The sequence below is a fragment of the Thalia democratica genome, chromosome 6, assembly GCF_965202585.1.
Source record: "Thalia democratica chromosome 6, ktThaDemo2.hap1.1, whole genome shotgun sequence".
In the NCBI taxonomy this organism is placed as follows: domain Eukaryota; kingdom Metazoa; phylum Chordata; class Thaliacea; order Salpida; family Salpidae; genus Thalia; species Thalia democratica.
The window spans coordinates 46547805-46565901 of record NC_139170.1 but is presented as its reverse complement, the minus strand read 5'-3'; the positions used below and the strand labels follow the sequence as shown (position 1 = coordinate 46565901).

Here is an 18097-nt window from a genome sequence, read left to right as displayed (position 1 = left end):
TAATAATCTTCCAAAAAGGAGTGAAAAATGAAAAAAAGTTGAAGAACCGCTGGTCTAAAATATTAAAATTCTCTTTTTTTTTCCTGCTTTTAGTTGATAATGGTCGATAAAACATTTGTTTATTTTTAGTTGAACCAATTTTTCAATTATTTTTTTGTTACAACAAATATAATTTTGAACAGAAATAAAGAGCTAAGAAACAGCTTAAAGGCTTTAAAAACATTTATTCCACAACATATATAACAAAAAATGCATAATTTGAACTTAAAGTCTGTAGTTTTAAATTTGTATGTTCAATGTTCATTTACTATAACATGTTCGCGATTAAACAAAACGTTTTCAAAATACATAAACTTTTATACCTATAAATTTAATAAAAATTTAACAGGTTCTCCATCAAATAGATTTGTTGTAATTCTTTGCTCTTGTTTAGGAGGATTGTTCATTCTTGTTGCAGTTATTTGTTTAATTATTCGTTGCAAACTAAAAAGATCTCAACAAGGAAATCACGAAAATCAAAAGTTTTCAAAGTTTTCAAAAAATTCTTCTTTTAAAGTAAGCTTTTATAGCTATTTTTAAACTAACATTTATCAAAAAAAAATTAACTGATAAAATTTGACAATGTATTTATATATCAAATTGTTTTTCAGAAAATCATAATAAATTGTATTTATGAAGCTACTGAGTTATAATCTTAGAAATAAAACAAGTTTAGTTGCATTAAACTCAGAACTTAAAGTATATGTTGTTTACCTTTTAAATTTTCTTATTATATACCTGAAAAAGAAAACGTTAATTTTAAAACATATTGCTTCTAACTTTAATTAAAATATAATAGTGAAACAACTACACATTTTCATTAGCTTAAAACTCTAAAATCTTCTTAGAAAGTCCCAGTTAAAGATTTGCTACAAATTAATGACGATCAATCAACAAATCCGAAGAGTTCAGAATGTTCATCAAGAAGATCTACTGAAGATCAAAGATCAAGAAATTCCACGGAATCAGTTCAGATTCACACATCGGAGAGTCCTGTGAATGATGAAGGTTATATTACTGAAGGTAGATAAAATAGAACAGTTAAGCTTTACAAGTTGCAATCTCTTTTTATCATTAAACTCATTGTTTTACTAATTTGATTTTAAAAAGTTTTTGAGGTTAAATAGAAAGTTATTAAGTTCACAACTATGTAATCTAAATAACGAGATTCTACTTATTTTAGGCTTTATTGTGATGTCACAAAAAGTGCATTTATCTATTTATAGAAGTACAAGTAAGTATAAGCAATGTATTGTACAAATGATAACGTGCAAAATTGAAGTTTTTAAATAAAAAACTAAATGTTTACGAAAGAATAGTAACTACATTTTTATGACCTAAACTATAAAATTTTAAAGTGCAGATTTATCAATCTGAGAGCAGTAAAAAATAGTAAAACAATTTGCTTTGTTCTTTATAAAAATTAAAATTTTTGCAAAGTGTTGATTTGGTTTTTCTATTTTTAGCAAACTTTCGATGAGATAAAAGTATGCTTAACAACGATACTTTTTTCTAATTTTACTTTTCACTAAAACAATATAACTTCTTCAACTTTTTCAAGCAAAACAACACAATTTTTTATCAAGAAATTATTTACTTCTTAAGGGGGCATTATTTCATTTGAAATATTATTCAAGTACTTTCATAAGCACCTTGTAAGACACTCAGTCGCGACATTTGTAAAGTTTTAAGGGTTTTTAAAACTCATTAATATCTTTATTGAGGTTTATAGTTCTTTTTGTTCAGTATCAAAAGAATAAATTTAAGATTATATATTGTTTTTCAAATTACACTCGTTAAATATCAAGCATTATTTAGTTAACAAACATAGAAAACTGAATAAATACAACTTTGTTAGACATCGTATTATTGTAGAAAATCTTTATTGCTAAAACTTAAACTAATCTTTTTACAGGTTATTACCCTATTCAACAACACGACCCCAAAATGATGATGCAACAAAGAATGGTTTCTGGTTACCAAGGTTACCGCGGAGGCTACCAATCCGCAATTCCCTTCGAGCACCACCAAGTGTACAACTCCAGATCCGACGTGGTCCAATCTCCCAGTCACCATTACAACCAGAGGTGTTCCAGCACCGCAACGATGTTCGGAAGGTCTCAACACGTGGTGTCGCCTTTCCATGGGGCCCCACAAAATTTTCATTGCGCCCCAACAACTCCCCAATACAATCACGCGTTGCTAAGACACCAGCTTTCAAAAGAAGCGCTTAGTGACGTCACAACGAAATCGCGACCCCGCATGACGACGAGGGTTTGATGACGTCATTGCTGTCATGGGGATTTTCTAAATTGAGTTGCTGGACAATTTGTGGAGTCAAACAAGAATCATAAAAAATTTTTTTGAACATTCTAATTTTTTTTGTTCCTTTTTTCTCATTTCATTCGAACTTTTTGTTAAATCTATTTAATTAAATAATTTGTCCTTAATTAGATTCAACTCTTTTCTAAACAAAAAATAAAAAAGTTTAACACTTAATCTAAATGCTGATTTCGCTTGTTTTATAATCTTGAATAATGATTGATGTTAGTTAACTTGATTACAATGATGTATTCAAAAATTCTTCAAATGATTTTGTTCGTTGTTTTTTTTTATATGAGATTAAAGTTTTTCGAAACTATTTTTGTTTTATGTTTTTATGCTTGCCTGCAGTAATCTAATAAGGCTTTGTATGCTGTAACAAAATCAATATACTTTTCATTATGTTTACATATGTAACTAGCTTACTAGTATAAAGTTCTTTGAGATATATTAATTTGAAACTGAAACTAAAGTAATCTGAACAAAAGAAAAATGACATTATATAGCTTTTATTTCAATAGTTCAGTTGTATAAAAAAATTTATTAAATAGTATCAAATAATTTTTTAACAATTAATAACGTCAACTATAGCTGTTTTAAAGCGTTATTTATTACTTCTTGAATTGTGCTTTTTAATACCTTAAAGCAAATAAGTACTTATGTTAAAGAAATAAACATAAGTATGTATTACAAAAATTATATTTTTTATTCTAGTTTTTGCATTACTTTATTTTAAATAAGTTTTACTTTTCAAAATAAAATCGTTTTTAAAGACTGTAAATGTAAAATTAATTTACTACTTAAAAGTTATTTTTCTTACAATATCTGTTTATCGACTTAAGTTAGTTTTTATAATCAATATTTTAACTGACTGTAAATTTAATGCATATATAAATGTTTTTTTAACAAACTTTGTCTAACGAACACAAACAACTCAATACTTAAGAAACTACCTACAAATAAACTTATTTAAATAATTTTAAACTAACAAACTTATTTATAAAAGTGAGTAAAAATAATAAATAATAATAAGATAAACCGATAAAAAGTTAAATGAAAGTTTTTGATGTTTATATGTATAACATTGTTATAATAAACCATTTCAATATTAAACAACTAAAAGTCTTCTTAAAAGTTGTATTAACACTTTATAACTTTTTTAGTTAAGATAAAGTATTTCTTAATATAAATCTTTGTTGTACTGTAACACGGTGAATTCATAATACCAGTATTTAAATCAGTATTAAGTCAAGATACCCGGATTAAAATCATATGCACAACAATCTTTTCACAGAACAAAAACAATGGTGAAAGTATTTTGCCGAAACTACAATAATATAAGTTTACACGTTCTAAGCCGTGCTCCGTAGAGGATTACTCGTAACTCCATACCTAAGCTATGTTTATGGAAAATTACAGCATAAAAAATTCATACCTGAGTAAAAAGTATAAGTAAAATTTGTTTAGAACTGTTTTGTTCTCCTTATTCTAAAGTAAAAAGTAAAGCTTTTAAAGCTGAAGAAATAAGGTTTCTAGCATAGCATTACAAAACAGTTACAACGATAAGTAATTATCGCAAGTTTTTGCCATAAGTTAAAGAAAAGTTAACTAGAGTTTTGGCACAGGTGCAGAATTTTATTTACACTCCCTAATTAGAATTTCTTTTGAAAAATGCCTTGTTAATTTGTTGTTTGTAAACAGACTTGTTTTAAGTTGCCGAATTTTTAATTCTGTGAAGCTACTACATAATAATTTAAACTCTCACTTTACAAGCACAAGTAAGTATAGAACTAAATCTACTGTTTTTGTATAACAGTAATAGTCTTATTACTTTACAAAAATATATTATCAGTTAAAAAGAGCTTATTCATTAAAGATGTGCGAAGTTATACCAATTTAGCAGTTTATAACTATATTTTTGTTAGTAGCTCTAAAATATTAAGATAAAACATAAGTTTGCTAAATTAAAAAGTGCATGTTTTTAATTATTATTTTTCTTACTAAGTTAAATAAATTAATTAATGTTTACTTAGTAATATATTTTTCAAAAAGTTCCATCAAGCTGTTTACGAAAACTTTACACTTCCTATCTTTTTATCTATTTTTTTTTGATAAAGACTATGTTTTAAGTTTAACAGTTTTATATTTTTCCCAACTATCTAGAGTTGAAGCTAATAAGTTTAAAGGATAAAGTTCTCTTAAAAACATACGATATCAAAACTAGTAACAGAAAGAAACATTTAACAAGTAAGGTTTTATAACGTTTTTATATAACTTAAATTAATAATTGACGTTCTCATATAAAATAGCTGTATAAATATTGTTTACTATATTTAAAAATTCCGTAGTAAAAGTGTATGAAGTTTCATTAAAAGAAAACATTGTTGCGTAACATCTTTAAATTGCTAGCTGTAGCGTTTTATTAAATTTAAAAATTCTTTTCAGCTTTGATCCTACACCCTTGAGGTATTTAACACCAACAATGGAACAACTTAAAATACATTTTGACAAAAGTTTACAAAAATTCCGACAAAAGTTTACTTCATACATTTCCATTCGAATAGAAAAAGCTCACTCTGTAATTACAGCAAAAACTTCGAAAACAGAATGCAAATGTTCGACAAGCGACACGCTTTACGACAAAGCCGGAAAATTATTCAAGCAGATAAAAAAGCTGGTTCGTTCTAACAGCGGGTCGTCCTTTGAACTGCAAGCAAGAGCTGAATGTTGTAATGAGTTTTATTTGCTGGCGCCCGCGCGGTCTATAATCTCGCTCTAATTGACTTGAACATTTTGTTGTTGTTGGTTTTGGTACATGCACAATCGAAACAAAGTTTTTAACAAGCAAAATGCGTTTTATCAGCTACTTAAAGTTCGTTTGTATGCATAACTGTTGGTGAAATTTGTTTTTACTTGGTTAGTTAAAGTTGTGATTGAAGTATAATTAGTAAAGTTTAGTTGTTTTACTGTATTAAATTTTCTTAAACCTTTTTTTAGTACAAGACAATCAAGTGTATTTATTAAATGTTTCAAACAAACTAATTTGCTTTTTTAACTTTGATGTTTATCTTACTATCTTGCATTAGATTATTTATATAAAAATGGATGCAAAGACTTCAAAAATATTTTACTACTTTAATTACAAGAGGAAATCTTGTATAGTTTTACTTAAAGATTTTTTTACAAGGTTGTTGATTAACTATTGATTAATTATTAAAAGTATGAATAATAAAAATAATAAAGTTTAAAACATGATATTAGAAAAAAATGTGATGATACTCTCAAATGTTTTTTCTGTTAGATTTAAAACTTGAAGATTTTAAAAAACTCCCTAAATTTACTTAACCAAATATTTTTAACTCACAAAAAGGTAGCAAGTTGCGATTGTTTAGAGTGTTGTCTTTTCACAGATTAGTTCTATAATAAGAACCATTGACGTTTTATTTTAAGCTGGTCAAAAGCTGTAAAAAGAATGATTGGCGTTCTGAAAAACAAGCATTTACAAATTGCATGCAAAAGAAAAAGTGAAAGGAAATTGCCTTATTAACAGCGAAGTTTCGACTTAATCACTTTTGTTTGTTCTATTTAAAAGTTATTTAAAGCTGAATGGCAAAGCAGTCTCATGCTGTCAGGTTTTTGAGATTAAATCAACTTTCGCGTTTTTCACAATCAATCAGCCGTGTACTAATACTTTAGAAGGAATTGTTATGATGTTCTTAGCGAGCCGTGTTGTATGAAAGACATAAAATATTAATTGGAGCATAATGCGTACTTCGCCGAGCAAATGTGTAAATCCTTGTTGTGAAAATTCGCGCTTAATTTTCCATTAGGTTTTATTATAATTTAGAAAAGTAAGATAAATGTGGCTTGTATTTCAACAATTCGAATTTTTATTCTGAATTAACTTGTTTTTTTATAACAAAAGTTTAAAGTATAGAAAAAAAAGTTCAAGTTTGTTTAATTAATTAAAATGAATGCAAATTCCTTTAATTTTAAACAAAACTTTTTGATGTAATCCAATTTTTCGTTTGTAAACTTTATTCTTACAAACAGCAAAAAGTTGTATTTGCTGTTAAATGTACAATAGTAACTTATCTAGTTTATTATTCATTGTCAACATGTTAAACATGTTGCTTTTCACAAAGTCTATATGGAGCTAAAAATGTTTCATTTGCAACAAACAATACAATTTTCACGCGTAGAAACTTTATGGTTAACTTGTTTAGAAAAAAGACTATTTTACACGATGACACTATAAAATTATACCAAGTAATTAATTACTTTGTTGACGTGATGAAAATGTGTTAAAATTAATGTTTTTTTTTCAACAAATAAATTTCAACTATGTTTGAATATTTTTTTATTGACTTCTATGAAACAGTTGTTAACTTATTTAGTAAATTAATAAAATGACACCGTTCTATAACTATTTACAAGTTTGAAAACTGTTCTTGGTTTGCTTTTAGGAAAAAAAAACAATGATGAGCAAAAAATAGTTTAAATATTACCAATTAAAGCTAATAGAAATTTTATAGATTTTAGCTTCCAAATTAATACACATATTTTTATTTTTATTTATTTAGTCAATTTGCAACAAACTATCTTAGACTTTTGTTATGAACCAATAAAAATCATTTTATAGTAAAAACTAATATGAAAAATTTCACATGTACAACAAAACTTGTTTATATACAGTTGTTTTTTGAATAAACGTTATCAAACCAACTAAAAGCTATTTTTAGCATACATCGAAACTTTCCGAAAAATAAACTCCCAAAAGATATAAGCGCAGCCAGATACTTTTTGTAATACATACTAACGTAGTTTTAATAAAAACTTTATTGTAAAAACTAAGTAAGATTTATACCAGTGTCAACACTTTTATTAATATTAATTCTAATTCCTACAACTATAAGTCATGAGGTTTGAAGCAAAAATTCTACGGTAATGAGTAGCTTTAACTGTAAACTTTTTTTATTTTAAGAAGTTGTACGCATACTGATATTTTTACAGTTTGTAGAAACATACTGTGACTAACGAATTATTAAACGTCCGAATATCAAAAAAGTTTCAAATTTGATATGTATAAACAAGTTTCTGGTTAATTTTTACAATTTCATGACAATGCTGTTATCTTAAACTCAAACTGTAACTAAACTTAATTTTTTGTTTCAAGTTTCTGTGATATCAGTTTTAAAAGTTAGCCTTGTGATAGTATCACAATAAATTTTTCAAATAACAGTTTCAGTAGTGTTTCAAAATGCTTATGGTAAATTTATTTATATATATGTCCTGGACAAGACATTAGAAGGTATCCGTGGTGTGCGACTCGATAGCCAAAAGGTTTTTTCGTGCACCAGGTCTAAGAACAAAATATTTGAGCGCATTTTTGTCGTTCAATAAACAATATATATATATAACTAGAATCAATTTTTTGATATAAACAAATGATCACTTAATACATGTTGTGCAGTTCTCAAAGCAGTATCATTTATCTTCATTATTTTACTTAAACAAAATCTTGTTTATTAACAAGTACCCGATTTAAATCAACAAAAATCAACGTGTCAAACTACCGAAACATTTTTTACAATTTTATTACCAATTAAAACTTTTAAGTTTGTTATTTTCAAGCAAACCAAAAAAATATTTAAGCTTAGTAGGTTATAAAAAATTTTTTAATTAAAAAAGCAACCGGCCTTGTGAACTTTAAAAATATGTTAATTGTTACTTTGTATAAATTTTATTTTAATTTTACTGTTGCTAAGTGCTCTTTTTTAGTGTATAAAAAAACACTAAGACTTTTATAATTGTTTTGATTTTTTAACTTTATACGTTTATTTCAGATAAATCATTATAAAAAGTTGTTTTTCGCATGAAAACAAGTAATAAAAACGATTTGTTTCATTTAAACTGAACTTTATATTCAAAAATTTCAAAAAAATTAGTTGGTTAATGATTTCACCCAAACAAAATAAGTTATTATTTTTACCAACAAATCTAAGGTGACCTAACGTGTGAACTTAGAAAAACATTAATACTTATTTGGCACATAGAATGTTATTTAAGTTATTAGTTTTATTTTGTTTTTAATTTTTTAAGCAACAGCATCTGCTTAAAATTTTATTTTTTTTTTTTTTTTTGTATATTTTTAAGCATGTTTCAATACTTGTAGAATTAGTTTAAAACAATTACCAAAGTAAAGTATGCAACACTTTACTCTAGTTTTCATCGTGTGTAAAACTTTTTATTTTTTGTTTATGTTACGAATTTACTCCTGTTAAGAAATGAAAAAAAATTGTTTGAAAAAAAAGTAAAATTGAATTTAAAAATAAAATTTTGAAAGCAACATATAACTTATTAACACCTGAAGCTGCTACTATAATTTTTTTTTCCAAAATAATTTTTATTTTATAGCTTTTAAAGCTTTTTAAGTTTATTATTGTTTTGTTTATCTGTTCAATAACTAACTGCTAAACTTTACTTTTTCCTGTAAGTAAATGTAAAACTTAGAAGCGCGGTTAAACTCTAAACAGAAACAAGAACTGTAGTAGCTTTTCTGAAACAAAAACTAAACAAACACTTTAAGTCACACAACCAATGCCCTGATTCATAAAACTGTGTTTTCGAAACGAAGCAAAAACTAAAAGAAAAATATTATATTGGAATATATTTAGTATTACTACATATAGGCTTGTACGTAGTAGATTTATTAAATATTTCTAACAAAATTCAATGTATTTAAAAATTGTAGTGCTTTAATAAAACTAAATTTTATTAAAAAAAAAAAACACTTTAAATTCACGTAATTTATATTTTATTCAGTTCCGTAAGTTCTGCCATCCGATTGGTCCTGGGGCATGTGTTCTGGTTTGTAATTGGTCGGATTTACAAACCATTTACCACTCATATCCCTCAATTCATCACACTTCATTATTTCACTGTCAGGTACCTAGAAGTAGGTAACGATTTAAATGAAACTAAGTCAAATTTTATATTATAATTTTAAGTTCGTAGCATATGCTAAAATAATTATTTGTAGTAGAACTGTTTTATAAAAATAAGTCAAAACAACTATTTAGAATATAAACTTAATCGTTTGTTAACAAAAGATCCTAGAGAAACAAGTTCACTGGAATATATAATAATATACAATAATGATATTTTTATTTTTAATTTTAATGGGTATATGTATATACCTACTCAAGCTTCTATTCTTTCCTTACAGTATTTATTTTTTACAGAGCTCCGTTGAAGTGTGTTGACTCGTTTAACACACAGAAATATGTATTAGTGTTATAAAAGAAGGATACTGTATAACTTGTTATTGTTATGATAAGTTTAAACATTCATACTTTTTTAAACAATTTATTTTTTAGAAAATGTTTCCAGATAAAAAAAAAGAGCGAGTTTTTCATTATTATTAATTTCTCGTAATTCAGCAAAAGAAAGCTTGTTAAATCTTTATTTGTATTTTGAACGAAAACATATATTTTTAGAACCCTTTTTTTTGTATTATCTGAATGATTAAACACAAACTTAAAGTGTTTAATTTAGCCATTATTTTAAAATGAAACAAAGCTTCGGTAGCTTTATACAAATAATTGGCTTTATTAAAGTATAAAAAATATTAAAAATCCCGTAGTATTTACTATACTAAATTTTCAAAAGGTAAAATTTTACAGTTATATTCGGTAAAGTTAGAACCATTGCTTAATGAAAATTGATTGAACAACTTATCTCTAAACTTCAATAAGAAAAACAGTAATTTGTTTAGTTCTGAAGTAATTATTAAAAATAAAAGTTTTTAGGTTGTTATTTACCATTCCTTTGTATAAATTTTAGAAAAGTTAGCTCATATGTTTTTTTTGTAATTGTGGTCAAGGTGTGTTTAAATAAAAAACACATAATTTTACTACTAAAGTCAATTATGTACATTTTAAGTATTTAGTATTACCTAGCTTGTCAGCTTAAATATAGTAACTTCTTAACATAAGAAAAGCTTGTAAGTACTTTAACTTTATATCAACTAAATTGGGTGTTTCAAGTTTTTTTTTTTAAAGCGCACCTTATCAGTTTTGATTGAGTTATGTTAAAATGAGCCATTAACATCAAGGTCAAAAGCACACATTGATAAAAGCGTTTAAGGCCTGCATAATTAATTACCCTTTTCAAGAAATTTTAACTTAAACTAGTGTTCAATAACAAAACTATTAACATTGTAGGAATTTATTTTTGTTTTTAAAGTAATAGTCAAAAATAGTACGAAAATCAGAATGAAAAATTTAAGCACAAATTAAGGGAATGTAATTTATAGAGTGAATGTGAAAATTATTAAACAATTTTAAAAACTTTGGCAAAGTTTTACATTAATACAGCTTAAATATTCAAAAAAGTCTAACCAAACTACTATACAACCGAAATTTTTATGATGACCTTTACATAGTATACCGTTACAAATACACATTTTGTCATTTAAAAATTTGTTAAACAAACTAACTTTAAACAAAATTTAAATCCTGAGTAGCTAACAAAACTTTCAACTTATTTTGATATACTTAATACCTTACGTAACCTAATAGTTATTGTTTCATAATTTGACCACTTTTAACACAACGTATACACAAAGCATCCTCGCTAATGTGGTCACCGCTAATCCAGCTGGTTTCACTCGAGAGTTTTTATTTTAACTAATTCAACCAAAATCAAAGTTTTCATTTTAGAACTTAAAGTTCCGTGATGAAAACAATGTGTTAGTTATAAATACGTGTCTACTTCATTTTCTATATTTAAATTTAAAACATATTGCAACCTGCTCAAAATTGTCGATACTATTTCATCCGCTTGGGATATAGTATCACTTTTTTGACAAACAGATTTTAAACTTTAATGAAGTTTCATTTCAGTAACTATATTTTTTTGTTTCGCTTAAAAATTTTAACATATTAACGTAACGGAAACTTTAGTGTGCATTACTTAACATAAAAGAGGTAGAATTTAAAAAATCAAATATTTGTTCTTATCCAGCAACTACCACAAATTTTTTTTTCGAACATGGTCGAATTAACAATGATGCACTGTACTGTATTTTATTAAACAACCAATTACCTTATCAATAGGGGTGTATTGGGCGTGGTGATGCTTGTACACAGGGTTGTTAGAAGCCATATTGTAGCAACTAATCAGTGACCATCTCCTCCTGCAACTTTTGTTCTGGTTGCTCCTATGCAGCAGGTTGCAATGGAAGAATAATCCGTCCCCCGCCTTCAACTCGACAGGTACTCTTTCTAGCACTTTTTCCACCTTATAGTTTTTTAATGTTTATGAAATTGAAGCTTATTTAGTTAACAAAAGGAGTTGCGTGTTTTGAAGTTCTCGCTTGTTACAATGTAGCTGTAATATAATGAATCTTGAAACTTTTTAGATGTGAGCTTTGCTACTTTGAAAACTTATAAACTTTTTCTTTTCTCTAGTATTATGAATCAAAACTCATTTTTAAGTCTAATTGGTTAAAAAAAAAAAAATAAAAAATATAATAATAAAAACACAAAAATTGTAAAAACAAACTTGTTGATTACTAATTTCTACAAAAATTAAATATTTCGTAGAAATGACTTTAAAACTAAAAAAAAATTGTAGAAACGAATAAGCGTTTACTTATATATTAGTTGGCATATCTTCTTTAGTATATTTTTGTTTAACTGTTCGTTACTTATAACTTATTAAACCAACTTATTCAATACCAAAATGTGTCAGAACTCAAAAAAAAGAAGTTTAAATTTCAATTTAGTTTTTTTATTAGCTTCAAACCAGCTTTTTTAACCCTTTCAAACAATTTTATAGTCTTTACATTTATAACTTTTTCCTGAACAAATTTTTTTTTAAGTTTCAAACCAACTTGTTCGACCCTCTCCATTTCCGCTCCAGCCTGCTCCCCCACCCTCCCATGGTCGATCCTCCCCAGTTTGTGGGATCCTTTTAGGACCTGGGATTATTTATAATTCACGAAACTACAAAACAAATACAACTGCATGAAAATCATGAAAATGAATTGCTATTCTCATGACGTGTTAAAATTTGAAACAATACACAATTTTACATCACAAATTTAACTTTCAGTTTCATAACTATTTTTTAAATATGTGTAAATATGTGAAACTTTTAAATATGACTTTCAGGACCTGAAGGCATCCGTTTCCCATGTCCATGTCGTCAATTGCCATCTGCACCGAAACCATGTCAGGAAACAACAACCCGTTGTTGTACCAGTACCTGTTTAAATAAAAGTTGTTTATGGTTTAGATAAAGTTTGTAAGTTACAAAAGCTGCCCAAAAAACTATTAAAAAGTTTTATATTTGGCTCTGCTCATAGAACCTTTTGTTTTGCAAAAGTTTTTCTTTTACATTAATCTTTACATATGTTCTGGTAACTTTTTTTCCATTTGTGCGAAAATTTACAAATAAATTGTTCCAAAGTTTTTTTTTTTGTTCAAGTTAAACAAAAACAGAAACTCTATTCACCCGTAATCCTGATGCCATTGGAAAGCCCCACCTGTGAAAGCTTCCTTCATAGTCAGTTTGCTGTGGTAATGATAAACTTCACCATCTAGTAGCTGTAAGAAAACATGTAAAACGCTTTATTTTTTCAATAAATCATATTTATAAACCAACTTAGCGAGTTTTCTTTTGAAGATTACCAGTATAAGAAGTGTTTATTTCTGTAACAGTTTAAAACCAATTACATTTTTATTTCTTTATCATAAATAAATCAAAAACAAACAAACAGTTTCGCAAGTGTTAACAATCTTTCTACTCCTCGTTATAACTCCGGTCAGATCCTTCCCCGGGTGATTCCAAAGACACATTCGAGTCTTCTTACCGTCTCCATCGTCCACCTTGGTTGAGGAAGAAATATTAAAAGTTTATATGAAACTACCACTGGTGTGTAACACGAACGAAGACTTGAATATTTTTACGAGGCATTAAAACAAAAAAAAAATAATGGTAAATATTGATAAAAATTTGATTATTGTAAAAAAGTATAAGTAAAAACTGGCATAAAATTTGTTTAGTTTTACTAATCATTTTCTTGTTTCATATATAAAAGTTTTGGTTTAAGTTATATTAATAGTGGTTATCGTTTACAATAACTAACCTCATAAGAGTTTTTCAGTACTTCTGAGTTTGGGTCTTCTAAACTTTCTCTCAATTTTTTTATTTCGTTTGGTGTTAAAAGATTTCTAAAACGAACACAAAGTAAATGCTTTATAAAAACCTAAAAAGAAAAAAAAAGAAACACTTACCAAGTTTAGATTTAAGAAACTGTTGTTCAAAGCTTACCAACAGTTATTTTTCAAAAATTGTAGTAACTACGTTTTAAGTACAATAAAAAACACTTTAATTTAGACAAATTTTTTAATCGAAGATTAAGTAAATACTTTAAAACACAACTTCCTATGTAAGAAACAAAACGTTCTACGATTAGTTATACAGTTTAGTGAATAATATTATATGATAGTCTTAAAACATCTTTTAGCATTTCAGTATAGTTTATATATTCAAACAGTTCTGCATAACAAGCTAATAAAAATCATAAATAAAAAAAACAAGTTATTTTACCTCACAATTACAAAACCATCTGTCCAAAATGAATGTTTTTCTGTTTCTTTTACAACAAACTCGTTTCCTTCCTTAAAATGCAGCTCTTGAAAAATTATTATTGCTTAAGTAGAAATAGCTAAGTTACATTTAAATTATATTACAAAACTAACCCATTCAAAATAGTTTTCTCTTTTTAACGATTTGCATGGCTCATAGTCAAATATAAGTGTTTTTTTTTTTTGTTTTTTAATAAATAACCTATAAGTATGTCTATGTTTGTTTTCCAATGTTAGTGTGTTTACTATGTTTATTTTATTTTTCATAAAGTAAACATTTACAAGTATATAAAAACAGCTTGTTGTTTCAAGTTCAATTGTCTATTATATATCAATTTTTGAACAAAAATCATCGTATTAAAAGAATTATCTGATTTTAAGTCAAATCTTAAATATTTTAAAATATTTCAGGCTTTAAGTTTCACTGTTTTCTTCAAAAATTTTTATTTAAACAATACTCTCTAAACCACATTTGGTTTTGCTTTTTTGTAATGTAAAAACTATCTAAAACATTTCATGTTTAATTATAATGAGAATGGCTAGACTACTTTGTTATATATTAAGTTGCAGGTATGGAAAGTTTTCTATTCAAAGTTAATCATGTTTAAAACCAAATAAATCTATATTAAATCAAAATTAAGAAACTTAGATTCCAATTAATTACATATATTAATTTTTCAAAAAAGAAACCAATAAATAATATTTTCCTTGACATTTAAAATATCATGCATTTTTGTGTTTACTTTTAAAACTATGAATTTTTTTTAACAACTGTTTGCTTAGCAAGGTGTTATTACTGCTTTCACGTTTAGGCTTAGCAAATTTTAATAAAGTTTTATGAAAACGTAGGTTTGCTTAAAAACAAGTTTGAAGTCAAAAGTAAAATAAATAGCATTAGGCTTATATCATCAAAAACTTATTAAAACCTTTTTTAGTTTGCATTTCTCTTAATTTTAACAAACTTGTTAATGTAATTCTTTTTATTACTGAAGACATAACTTTATTATCCAAGTTTTGTTCGTTTTATGTTACTCGTAAAGTTTAAAAAATTTATATATCAAAAATAATTTTTAAAAGTATAAATTTTCTACTGGAAAACTAGAAATATAATAAATTGTTAACTTTTTGTTACATTGTATATTTGGCAAGCATATATGTTTTTGATAGTAACTTTAAACAAAAATCAGACCAATAACATACTAATCGAATTAAATTAACATAAAGAAGGCCGAACTAAATAATAAGGTTCGTAACCAGCGATTTTTAATTTAATTTTTCGTTACGTTTAAGCCAGTTTCACGGCGGCATAAATCCTTTGAAGTATGTATGAGCGACGCTAAGTTCCGAATTTTAAAAAATAAACAGAAAATGAAGTGAATTTAAAATAAGTAAAATATTGAACTTGTTTTATTGGTAATTTTTAAATTATATAGAAAATATGGCTGATGGGTTTATAACCAGAAATCAAAATATTTTTATTGCTTAAAAGTAATACAACAAATTGTCTATTTTAAGAGTAAAAAATTTTGATTATTGTTTGTGTGTTTAGCTCGATTAACTGAAAAACAACGTTTTTTCTTTATTAAATAAATCAACAGTATTATGTTAATAAATAAATGACAAGCTAGAAACGCTTATACACAATATTTAAGTTTAATAAACTGTTTACCTGAAGTTATTCAAAAGAACTGTATAAAGTAAAAAAAAACTTTAACATAAACATTAAAACGAAATACAATATTTTGTTAAGCAAGCTCAATACGTCAGTAGTTTTTATAAATAATTTATTTATAAAAACACAAATTGACTCTCAAATAGATATACTTTACATCAAATAGCTTTACACACTTCTACTTGACTTGTTATTGTTACTAAGCTTTGTTTTTACATAAATTTAATAATCGTTTGTACCGTATAAAAATAATATTAAAAAAGTTTACAAACTGTAAGTCAGATGTTTTGTAAAAGTGTGTTTTTAAGCAGGTGTTGTAAAAACTAACTAGCTAAAATATAAGTTGAACATTTATTAGTTCTCTAAACTTATAATCAAAAAATCTAGATGCTAATTTAAGAATTAAAAGTATCCAAGTATTCAAAGCTTTGTAAAATATTTTCTAACTACCTTTGATACCGATTTGCTATTTCTTCAATAAAAGTTATTAATATTAAAAAATTGCAAAAAACATACAAAATGACATAAAAAACTGGAATGTGAAACTGCTTAAACTAATTATTTATTTTTTTAATAAATAAAAAGTTTTCTTATTTCACAATTACAAACTATTAGTGTTATTAGATATTTCAAAAATAAATGAAAGTTTTAAAAACAAATTCTTAAATTTATAAATGTTAATAACACATTAAACCAACAAAGTAATATTTTGTTAACGGTAAATAAACATAAACTAAGTGTTGTAAAAAGCTTATCAAACTATTACGCATTTTCGTCTTTTGCAATTTTAGTAACTAAAAGCTACATACTGCTGACTATATAGTACATTTGGAAAAAAAAAACATTAAATTAGTACAAATGTTAATTTATACTTAATTTGAAGTTTTAAAATCTATAGCCTGTTCACTTTTAATCAATTTTTTTAAATGATTTTTCGATAAGTATTTATAAAAAAAAAATACATTAAATATTCAAAATAACTCTAGTTATGTTTATATTGTTTTAATATTAAACAAAAACATTAAAAAAAACTCACACATAGTATATACTGGCTATTGTTTGTTAATTAGAAAACTTTAAAATACAACTTAATTCCAATTTGAAATGCTTTTTGTTCGATATTATGTTTTTAAGATTTTCAATAAGTTAAAACGAACTTAAAGCAAAACAATACATAAATTCAAAAAACCCAGTACGAAATATCCCAGATTTAAACTGTCGTTTCAAACTTCTAAGATTTTTTATTCTAGGCACGTAACTTAGAAATATTCTTTCAGCTTTTACTCTTATTATGTTAACAAAGTTCATTGGCTCCGTCCCATCGTTCGAACACAATGTTTTATTTTTATTGCTCTAAAACAATTCGCAAACTAGTAGGTTTTATCTGTATCTTGTTTTCTGGTATTTCCAAAGCTTTTGTTAATTGAGTTGTACTAGTACCAGAAAGTTGTGAACCGCTGTCGCTAACTTTTCGGTTCATGTTATCTACATTTTGTTCTTTTTTAATTCTAATGGGCTATTAGAAACATTTTTACCTTTTTTTAGAACTGGCTTTTTTCGAGTTCAACGATTCTCCTCTATAACTAGAACTCTTCCACTTCAAGAAAGGAAACATTCGATTTTCAGAGTCTGCGTGAGAACACTCCAGAGAAACGGCATTCACCAGAAAGTTCAAAACAACCAGGTACGAAAGTTCCCGCCCCTTGTGCTTCACAAACCCGTATGTGAGCAACGCGAAATCAGTCAAGCAGAAACTCAGAGTGGACGACAGAGGAACTTTTTGGTGCAGTTGTTGGGGATACCGGTGCCCCGCAAACCTTAGTGGCGCTGCACGATCGCTTTTGTTATTTCCACCAAAATGGCCGCTTGGCAGAGCGACCCCGGCACAAAAATCCCCAGAACAAAAACGCCGAACGCGCGGTTGGGACTTTCCCGTAGCCGCACGGCTTTCTGAATCTGAATAACCAAAATTACAAGTTTGGTATGAAAAAGATAATATCAAACAAACAATAGGGTGAACAAATGCGCTTTTTTGCGGCATGGAAAGAGCAGGACTTGTTTATGTACCGGCGAGCGAAAATTGTGTTGCACAAAACTGGCCGTGGTGTTTGTTAACAAGTTGACAAAAGTGGAAAATAATTTCCTGCTGTGATCGTGCAAATCATTTAAATCAAGTGCTGTTGTTAAAACTGAGCACAAAAATGGGCAAAACGCGCAAAATAAGACGGCGATACTTTCGTTTTTGATGTCGCCTTGTCGCTTGCGAATTGTGTACGCTAAACTTGCAGCTAGTATGTAAAATGAAGATGCTATCAAGAGAACATAGAACGTTATAAAAAATATTTCTGTAACAGTTTTGTCCATTAATTTATGCTTACATTAGAAAGGCTTGTGTAAAAACGGTAAC

At 26.6% G+C, this 18097-nt stretch overlaps 1 protein-coding gene across 1 annotated transcript; it reads right to left on the bottom strand.

Annotated features, from left to right (window-relative positions):
* Positions 1–9178: 9178 nt before the first annotated feature.
* LOC145839161 (L-proline trans-4-hydroxylase-like) lies at positions 9179–17170 on the bottom strand. Its single transcript, XM_082946769.1, has 9 exons — positions 17062–17170; positions 13981–14065; positions 13517–13601; positions 13146–13256; positions 12883–12974; positions 12543–12633; positions 12260–12346; positions 11470–11664; positions 9179–9313 (listed from the first exon to the last, which is right to left on the bottom strand). Exons 1-9 carry the CDS (start codon positions 17168–17170, stop codon positions 9179–9181), a joined length of 990 nt encoding a protein of 329 aa, XP_082802895.1.
* Positions 17171–18097: the final 927 nt, after the last annotated feature.